At 50.0% G+C, this 10,000-nt stretch overlaps 1 protein-coding gene and 1 non-coding gene across 2 annotated transcripts in view; one reads left to right on the top strand and one right to left on the bottom strand.

Moving 5' to 3' along the window:
* The window catches only part of LOC143292217 (calpain-9-like), a 67,825-nt gene that overhangs the window by 26,161 nt on the left and 31,664 nt on the right, over nucleotides 1-10,000 (top strand). The window contains exons 3-4 of the mRNA XM_076602403.1: nucleotides 2,793-2,897; nucleotides 8,993-9,146. Coding sequence (XP_076458518.1) covers nucleotides 2,793-2,897; nucleotides 8,993-9,146 — 259 coding nt within the window. The remainder of the gene's footprint in view (nucleotides 1-2,792; nucleotides 2,898-8,992; nucleotides 9,147-10,000) is intronic.
* Nucleotides 2,055-2,240, bottom strand: LOC143293189 (U2 spliceosomal RNA). Its single transcript, XR_013056742.1, has one exon. It is a non-coding gene; the product is annotated as a U2 spliceosomal RNA (small nuclear RNA).

Below are 10,000 nucleotides of genomic sequence, written 5' to 3'. Positions count from 1 at the left end.
ACCTCTCCTCACCTCTCCCCACCTCTCCTCACCTCTCCTCACCCCGCCCACCTCTCCCCACCACTCCTCACCACTCCTCACCTCTCCCCACCACTCCTCACCTCTCCTCACCTCTCCCCACCTCTCCCCACCTCTCCTCACCTCTCCTCACCTCTCCTCACCCCGCCCACCTCTCCTCACCTCTCCTCCTCACCTCTCTTCACCCACCTCTCCCCACCTCTCCTCACCTCTCCCCACCTCTCCTCACCTCTCCTCACCTCTCCCCACCTCTCCTCACCCACCTCTCTCCACCTCTCCGCACCTCTCCGCACCTCTCCGCACCTCTCCGCACCTCTCCTCACCTCTCTCCACCCACCTCTCCGCACCTCTCCGCACCTCTCCTCACCTCTCTCCACCCACCTCTCCGCACCTCTCCGCACCTCTCCTCACGCCGCCCACATCGCTCGCTACACCCACTCCCCCCCCCCCTCTCCCACACCTGCCCCATGTCTTGTTTTGTAGGGACTTTTTGGCACGTAACACTGAGCTGTTAGTTGTCACCCCCCCGCCCCCACCCCCACTAACCCTGTCACCCACTATCCCTCTTGCACTCCGAATCCCCCAGCCCCTGGTGGATAATACAGACCAGCAAGCCTCACTGAACACGGTCAAAAGTTTCATACCCTTTTTTTTTTCTTAACTATAGCACCCCCATCTTCCAACTTCAAAAAAAAGATAAAAAGACTGGTTGGCTCTTAGCAGTAAACAAGCAAGGTAAGTGTACCCAGGTGTGGCGCAGCTGGAATGAAAAATTGTGATGAGAGGTGAATATTGTCATACCAATGCGCTCGCTTCTGTTATCCACCTGTGCCAAATCTCTAACTGAACATCACAAAAATGAAATAATACTCAAAGGTATGTAAAAAAAAAAAAAAAATATACATACATACATATATTATCAAATATATATATATATATATATATATATATATAATTACTGTATATATTTTTAAGGAAAATGAATGAAGATATGATTATCATGTGCTCAAGATGAAAGATATTGCAGTGGAAGATAACTAACATTTTTACAGAAAAAACACAAAATATTTCTAAAAAAAAAGAGTAAAATCAAGTGTGTGTACTTTCTGGGTGGAAATAGCGCTGAAAAATAAAATGTGCAAACATGTATTACTATTAGACAACAACCAAGTGCAATTATGTTGTTTTCCTCCACTATCATGTTGTTCTATACATAGACACTCCCACACCCACCACCCACATACTCTCCCACCCACACACTCATAAACACTATTATACAATAATATCACAACACAAAAACTCACTGTAGACAATATTTTGCACTGAAGATTTTGTCTGGAGGGTTTCACTGTAAATAAGAACCCAAATGAAGGTTTCAAGCTGAAATATATGGTTTATCCATATCCGCTACCAACATAACCACGCTCCTATCCACCTGTCCATGTACTTTGTTGCACGTAATCATCATCAGGATAACCATCATCACTTCAGTGGATCAACAACAACTATGGGGTCGGTATGTCTAATAACTGCGAACTGCGTGTAATTGCGAACGGTTCGTGTACCGCCCCACTTCGAAGCATTCTCACCACACACATTTCACAAATTAACGTCTGCTTCGACCTCGTTCTGATACCTATATGAATATTCATTCAGGATAGTGCAGCACGCACTTGGCGCACTGAAAAAGAACCCATGGCAACGAGAGGGTTGTCCTCTGACAAGATATATGTAGAAGAAATCCGCTTTGATAGGTACACAGAAATATAAGCATGCACCCAAGGCCTGACTTTGGTTTCGCTGCTGATCAGACATCTGCCTAGCAGATGTGGTGTGGCGTAGCCTATATGGATTTGTCCGAACGCAGTGACGCCTCCTGTTTCAGTTTCAGTTTCAGTAGCTCAAGGAGGCGTCACCGCGCTCGGACAAATCCATATACGCCACACCACATCTGCCAAGCAGATGCCTGACCAGCAGCGTAACCCAACGCGCTTAGTCAGGCCTTGAGAAAAAAAAAGAAAAAAAAAGAAAAAAAGAGGGGATGGGCCAATCCTGGAGATACTGCAATACCAGGCCAACCCGTGGCGAAGGTGGAGCAAGCCCCTGACACTCCGCCGAGGTTAAAAAATCAGTTTAATATCGTAGCCCCCGGGTAGAGGGCGTATCAGATATTAAGCTGATAAGAACAGATACTACGACGGGCGCAATAGCCGAGTAGTTAAAGCATTGGACTGTCAATCTGAGGGTCCCGGGTTCGAATCACGGTGACGGCGCCTGGTGGGTAAAGGGTGGAGATTTTTACGATCTCCCAGGTCAACATATGTGCAGACCTGCTAGTGCCTGAACCCCCTTCGTGTGTATATCCAAGCAGAAGATCAAATACGCACGTTAAAGATCCTGTAATCCATGTCAGCGTTCGGTGGGTTATGGAAACAAGAACATACCCAGCATGCACACCCCCGAAAACGGAGTATGGCTGCCTACATGGCGGGGTAAATAACGGTCATACACGTAAAAGCCCACTCGTGTGCATACGAGTGAACGCAGAAGAAGAAGAAGAAGAAGTTGTTGGTTTACTGTAGTCATTTCCACAACATCTTTCTGCTGTAAAATAATTACACACACACACACACACACACACACACACATATATATATATATATAAACATGTATTTGTGTGTGTCTATCTATCTATCTATCTATCTCTCTATCAGCTAACTGATGACTGTTTCTGACGTTCTCTGCATCTTGTTCTTGTTACTCTATGATTTCAGGGGACTGCTGGTTCGTGGCAGCTGCAGCCTGTCTGGCCACTGGGCACAAGAAACTGTTTGAGAAGGTGGTGCCTCCTGACCAGGACTTCGACCGCAACTATGCAGGTGACTAGTGTGACAGTGTAATTATGTGTGGAATGGCCTCGTTTGTGTGAGGATATTTGAACTCTGTGTGTGTGGAGGAGGGGGTGGGGGTGGGGCTGGGGTGGGGATGAGGGTGTGGGTGGATGTGAGTGGGTGCAAGTGTGTGGAATGGCCTCGTTTGTGTGAGCATTTTAAAAAAAATTACTTTGTGTGTGTGTGTGTGTGTGTGTGTTTATATATATATATGTGTGTGTGTGTGTGTGTGTGTAACATGACTCGGCACATCGCGATATGACGTAACGCGACAGGACGTAACGCGACAGGACGTAACGCGACGTGATGTAACGGACGACACGGCACAATGACAACGTGACATAATGCAAATACCCGCACTAAGAAACGGGTACTCACGCCTCTTGCAACCCATAGACGAAAACAACGGACCCCTCCGCACGTGTGCGGTGGCCAAAAGTAATGGTTAGAGCGCTGGTTCTGGCACGAGTTTCCTGAGTTCGATCCCCGGTTTGGCCGCACCCAGTGGGTTAAGGGTGGAGATGTTTTCGGTCTCCCAGGTCAGCATCTGTGCAGACCTGCTAGTGCCTGACCCCCACTCCTCTCCCCCTCCAACCAGCACCCGCCATCGTTTGTATACGCATGCAAAAGATCGAATACGGACGTTCAAGATCCTGTAGTCCCTGTCAGCGTTTGCATTATGGACAGAAGAACATATCCGCCATTCAGATCCACGAAAACGGGGTATGGCTGCATATATGGTGGGGTAAAAACGGTCATACATGTGAAAGCCATTTCGTGCACAAGAGTGAACGTGGGAGTTGTAGCCCACGAATGTAGAAAACGAAGAAGACCTACCAGTGGAGTGATGGCCTACAGGTAACGCGTCCGCCTAGGAAGCGAGAGAATCTGAGCGCGCTGGTTCGAATCACGGCTCAGCCGCTGATATTTTCTCCCCCTCCACTAGACCTTGAGTGGTGGTCTGGACGCTAGTCATTCGGATGAGACGATAAACCGAGGTCCCGTGTGCAGCATGCATTTAGCGCACGTAAAAGAACCCACGGCAACAAAAGGGTTGTTCCTGGCAAAAATTCTGTAGAAAAATCCACTTCGGTAGGAAAAACAAATAAAAACTACACGCAGGAAAAAATACAAAAAAATGGGTGGCGCTGTAGTGTAGCGATGCGCTCTCCCTGGGGAGAGCAGTCCGAATTACACACAGAGAAATCTCATGTGATAAAAAGAAATACAAATACAAAAAAATATAAATCTTTCCCAGCGGCGTTCAGTTTCAAAAGCCTGTTTGAAGTTCTCGAGAAGCGATCCGCAGTGTTCCGGGGTGGTCATAAACTTCACTGACTTTCAGGCCTGGCTGGCTCAGCTGAAGGGAGAGATTAGATCCCTCTTGTGTCCCTGCCATTCCTTGAGCCTTGGTGTGTGTGTATGGGGGGTGGGTGGGGTGTAGGTGGTGTGTGTGTGTGTGTGTGTGTGTGTGTGTGTGTGTGTGTGTGTGTTGTCAGTAGTGAAGGCAGTGAGTCATTATCGTCAATCCCTGACTGGCAGGCGGCAGGATGTAAGCCAAAAAGTGCATGACTCAGCGTAGTGCATGACACATCGTACACACAGCGTAGTGCATGACACAGCACAGTGCGTGACACAGCGTGACACAGCGTAGTGCGATACACAGCGTAGTGCGTGACACAGCGTAGTGCATGACATAGCGCGACACAGCGTAGTGCATGACACAGCGCGACACAGCGTAGTGCATGGCACAGCGCGACACAGCGCGACACAGCGTAACACAGCGTAGTGCATGACACGGCGTAGTGCAAGACGTAGCGGACACAGGTAGTGCACAGCGTAGTGCATGACATAGCGCGACACAGCGTAGTGCATGACACAGCGCGACACAGCGTAGTGCATGGCACAGCGCGACACAGCGTAACACAGCGTAGTGCATGACACGGCGTAGTGCAAGACACAGCGTGACACAGCGTAGTGCATGACACAGCGTAGTGCATGACACAGCGTAGTGCACGACATAGCGTGACACAGCGTAGTGCATGACACAGCGTAGTGCACCACACAGCGCGACACAGCGTAGTGCATGACAGAGCGTAACACAGGGGTAGTGCATGGCACAGTGTGACACAGCGTAGTGCATGACACAGCGTAGTGCACGACACAGCGTAGTGCATGACAGAGCGTAGTGCACGATACAGCGTAGTGCATGACACAGCGTAGTGCATGACACAGCGTAGTGCGTGACGCAGCGTAACACAGCGTAGTGCATGACACAGCGTGACACAGCGTAGTGCATGACACAGCGTAGTGCACGACAGAGCGTGACACAGCGTAGTGCATGACACAGCGTAGTGCATGACATAGCGCGACACAGCGTAGTGCATGACACAGCGTAGTGCACGACAGAGCGTGACACAGCGTAGTGCGTGACAGCGTAGTGCATGACACAGCGTACCTTTTTTCTGTGAAAAACGTATTACTCTTTTATCACAACAGATTTCTCTGTGTTAGATTTAGGCTGCTCTCCGTCGGGAGAGCGAGTTGCCACAGTGCATTGATACCCATTTGTTCATGCCTGCAAGTGTATCTATTTCCCATCAAAGCGGACTTTTCTGCAGAATTTTGGCAGGGACAGCCCAGTTGTATCCGTGGGTTCTTTTACCTTCGCTAAGTGCATGCTGCACACGTGATCTCGTTTCATCGTTTCATCCGGATAACCAGTGTCCAGTACCCTTCACCACTCAGTCAAGTGGAGGAATAACCAGTGTCCAGTACCCTACACCACTCAGTCAAGTGGAGGAATAACCAGTGTCCAGTACCCTACACCACTCAGTCAAGTGGAGGAATAACCAGTGTCCAGTACCCTTCACCACTCAGTCAAGTGGAGGAATAACCAGTGTCCAGTACCCTTCACCACTCAGTCAAGTGGAGGAATAACCAGTGTCCAGTACCCTACACCACTCAGTCAAGTGGAGGAATAACCAGTGTCCAGTACCCTACACCACTCAGTCAAGTGGAGGAATAACCAGTGTCCAGTACCCTACACCACTCAGTCAAGTGGAGGAATAACCAGTGTCCAGTACCCTACACCACTCAGTCAAGTGGAGGAATAACCAGTGTCCAGTACCCTACACCACTCAGTCAAGTGGTTGTCCCTAGTTGTCTGTTCAAAATCCAGTTTGGTAGGAGAACAAATACACTTGCCGGCAGACAAAAAGAAAAGAAAAATGAAAGGTGCTGCACTGTAACGACACGCTCTCCCTGGAGAGACCAGCCCGAATTTCACACAGAGAAATCTGTTGTGACGCAATGCAGTGCAATGTTTTATTTCAATCATTTGTCTTCTATGTATCTTTCATTTGATGATATCGTATTGTGTTTACTTATTTCGTGATGTGTCACTCTAAACCAAGGGTAGACTCTCAAGGCATGACCAGCGCTTTGAGTTTGTACAAATGTTAGACTGTTGCTTCTACTACTGATTCTTTTTCCTGCTCGTCCTCCTCCTCGTCCTCGTTTTCCTCCTCGTCCTCCTTCTCCTCGTCCTCCTCCTCCTCCTCGTCCTCCTCCTCGTCCTCCTCCTCCTCGTCCTCCTTCTCGTTCTCCGTACCCTCGTCATCCTCCTCCTCTTCCTCATCCTCCTTCTCGTCCTCCTCGTCCTCGTCGTCGTCCTCCTCCTAGTCCTCCTTCTAGTCCTCCTCATCCTCATCCTCGTTCTCCTTCTCCTCGTCATCCTCCTCCTCCTCCTCGTCCTCTTCCTCACCCTCGTCATCCTCTTCCTCCTCCTCCTCGTCCTCTTCCTCACCCTCGTCATCCTCTTCCTCCTCCTCCTCGTCCTCCTTCTCCTCGTCCTCCTCCTCCTCCGCGCCCTCGTCCTTCTCACCCTCGTCATTCTCCTCGTCATCCTCCTCCTCGTCCTTCTCCTCCTCGCCCTCCTCCTTCTCCTCGTCCTCCTCCTCCTCGTCCTCCTCCTCCTCGTCCTCCTCCTCCTCGTCCTCCTCCTCCTCCTCGTCCTCCTCCTCCTCCTCGTCCTCCTTCTCCTCGTCCTCCTCTTCCTCCTCCTCGTCCTCCGCACCCTCGTCCTCCTCCTCGTCTTCCTCGTCCTTCTTCTCGTCCTCCTCCTCGTCGTCCTCCTCCTCCTAGTCCTCCTCCTCTTCCTAGTCCTCCCAGTACTCCTCCTCCTCCTAGTCCTCCTCCTCCTCCTCCTCCTCCTCCGCGCTCTCGTTCTCCTTCTCACCCTCGTCATTCTCCTCGTCATCCTCTTCCTCCTCCTCGTCCTCCGCACCCTCGTCCTTTTCACCCTCGTCATTCTCCTCGTCACCCTCCTCCTCGTCCTTCTCCTCCTCGCCCTCCTCCTCCTCCTCCTTCTCCTCGTCCTCCTCCTCCTCGTCCTCCTCCTCCTCCTCGTCCTCCTTCTCCTCGTCCTCCTCCTCCTCCTCCTCCTCGTCCTCCTTCTCCTCGTCCTCCTCCTCCTCCTCCTCGTCCTCCGCACCCTCGTCCTCCTCCTCGTCTTCCTCGTCCTTCTTCTCGTCCTCCTCCTCGTCCTCGTCGTCTTCCTCGTCGTCCTCCTCCTCCTAGTCCTCCTAGTACTCCTCCTCGTCGTCCTCCTCCTCGTCGTCCTCCTCCTCGTCGTCCTCCTCCTCGTCGTCCTCCTCCTCCTCGTCGTCCTCCTCCTACTAGTCCTTCTCCTCCTAGTACTCCTCCTCCTCCTGGTCCTCCTCCTCGTCCTCCTCCGTCTCGTCCTCGTCTTCTTCCACCGATGCTGCTGCTACTCCAGCTAGTGTTATGTGTATAGGGTTGAATAAAAGCGCGAGTAGCATGCATGCGCGCATGCACACACACACACACACACACACACACACACACACACACACACACACACACACATGCCCCAAAATTTCTCTCTGTCGCTTTCTGTTTATCTTTCTATGTCTATTGTCTGTTGTTCTCTACCCCACCCCTCACCCCCATCCCCCATTTTCCTGTTTTCTCTGTCCCATTTGTAATATGTTTGTATGTCTGTCTATCTGTCGGTCTGTATCTCTCTCTGTCTCTGTGCCCCCCTCTCTCATAGCCCTTCTCACCCCCCCCATCCCCCCGTCTCCATTCCCCTTTCTGTGTCTGTAACGATGATAAATCCTGTTTGTGCAGCTCCAATCTGTGTTGTTGTTCTTGCAGTGTGTTTATTTGACTTGGTCCGAAGCGTTCCAAGGCTCGACAGGCAGAACAGATTGCAAAGGAACTCTGCTCCTCTTGCTCTTCTTTCTGTCTCCGTTTCGCCCACTGTCTTCTGGCTCACGCGCGCGTGTGTATGTGTATGCGTTCGCGACGGAGCTTGCGGATTAGCGTGTGTGCATGCATGAATGTTGTTAAGTGGCGTTGTGTGTGTGGTGTGTGTGTGTGTGTGTGTGTGTGTGTGAGTGTGTGTGTGTGGAGGGGTGGGGGGGTAGTTCGTTTGACGTCCGGTGTGTGTGTGTGTGTGTGTGTGTGTGTGTGTGTGTGTGTGTGTGTGTGTGTGTGAGTGTGTGTGTGTGGAGGGGTGGGGGGTAGTTCGTTTGACGTCTGGTGCGTGTGTGTGTGTGTGTGTGTTCGGAAGACCGAAGGTTTGACACACTGTATGCGACAGTGGGGAGCACCTAAGCCAATTATGCGTGCTTGCCTACTTCGACCATTCCTCTCCTGCTCAGTGTGATAATCACCAACAGTGAAGACACGTTGCGTCAATTGAATGAACTTCATATTGCTTGTTCCTTTTTGTTTCACCGGGCCTCCCCCCTTCTCTGCTTCAGTTTGATGTTCCTCTGTCTCTCTCTCTGTCTATGCTGTATCTATCTATCTATCTATGTACAGTCTGTCTCTGAACTTAAAACTGCTGGTCTTTGTCCACCAACAGGCGTGTCCACCTCTGTCAGTATATATATATATATATATATATATATATAACATTTTTGTTTAAAATTTTGTTGTTGTTGTTGTGTTTTTGTTGTTGTTGAAAATTACTTTTAAAATATTTTTTTTTACGAGCCTTTCTCTAAACTTTAATCGCTGTTCCTTTTCCCTCCCTCCTCTTCCCGCGGCAGGTGTGTTCCGCTTCAACTTCTGGTGGTACGGGAAGTGGAAGGAGGTCGTGGTGGACGACTACCTGCCCACCAACGGCCAGCAGCTGGTGTACTGCAGCAACAAGGAGAGGCCCAACGAGTTCTGGCCTGCGCTGCTGGAGAAGGCCTATGCCAAGTGAGCTGCTGCTGCTGCTACTGGGGGTCTGGGGGTGGAGGAGTGAGGGTGGGGGGGGGCGGGGGGGGGGGGGGGGGGGGCGGGGGAGGATGGGTGTTGCCGGTCACGACACGGCACCCGCCTCCCTCTCTCCCTTTCTCCCTCTTCCTGGCTTTGGTTTTTTTTTGTTTTGTTTTTTTATCTCATGATGGTAGTGCTGGTGGTGGTTGTTGTTGTTGGTTGTTGGTTGTAGTTACTGGTTGTTGTTGGTGGTGATAGTTGTTGGTTGTAGTTGTTGTTGTGGGTGGTGGTTGTTTTTGTTGATGGTTGATGCTGGTTGTAGTTGTTGTTGGTTGTTGTTGTTGTTGTTGTTGTTGGTTGTTGGTTGTAGTTACTGGTTGTTGTTGTTGTTGTTGGTTGTTGTTGGTGGTGATAGTTGTTGGTGATAGTTGTTGTTGGTGGTTGGTGTTGGTTGTAGTTGTTAGTGGTTGTTGTTGTTGGTGGTGGTGGTTGTTGTTGTTGTTGGTTGTTGTTGTTGTTGGTAGTTGTTGTTGTTGGTTGTTGTTGTTGTTGTGTGGTTGTTGTGGTTGTTTTTAGTGGCTGTTGTTGTTGTTGTTGGTGGTGGTGGTTGTTGTTGGTGGTGGTGGTGGGTGTTGATTTTGGTGGTTGTTGGTAATAGTTGTTGTTGTTACTGGTAGTTGTAGTTGTTGATTTGCTGTTGTTGTTGTTGTTGTGGTTTCAGTTGTTGGTTATAGTTGATGGTTATTGTTGTTGTTGTAGTTGTTATAGTTGAAGCGGTAGTGCTTGTTGTTGTTGTTGTTGAAGTTGTAGTTGTATGTCTTCGCTCTCTTTTACTGTTTGTCTGTCGTTCGCGC

Source organism: Babylonia areolata, chromosome 18, assembly GCF_041734735.1.
Source record: "Babylonia areolata isolate BAREFJ2019XMU chromosome 18, ASM4173473v1, whole genome shotgun sequence".
NCBI classification, from domain to species: domain Eukaryota; kingdom Metazoa; phylum Mollusca; class Gastropoda; order Neogastropoda; family Buccinidae; genus Babylonia; species Babylonia areolata.
Note: the sequence above shows the minus strand (reverse complement) of the source record. Positions and strands in the feature narration are given on the sequence as shown.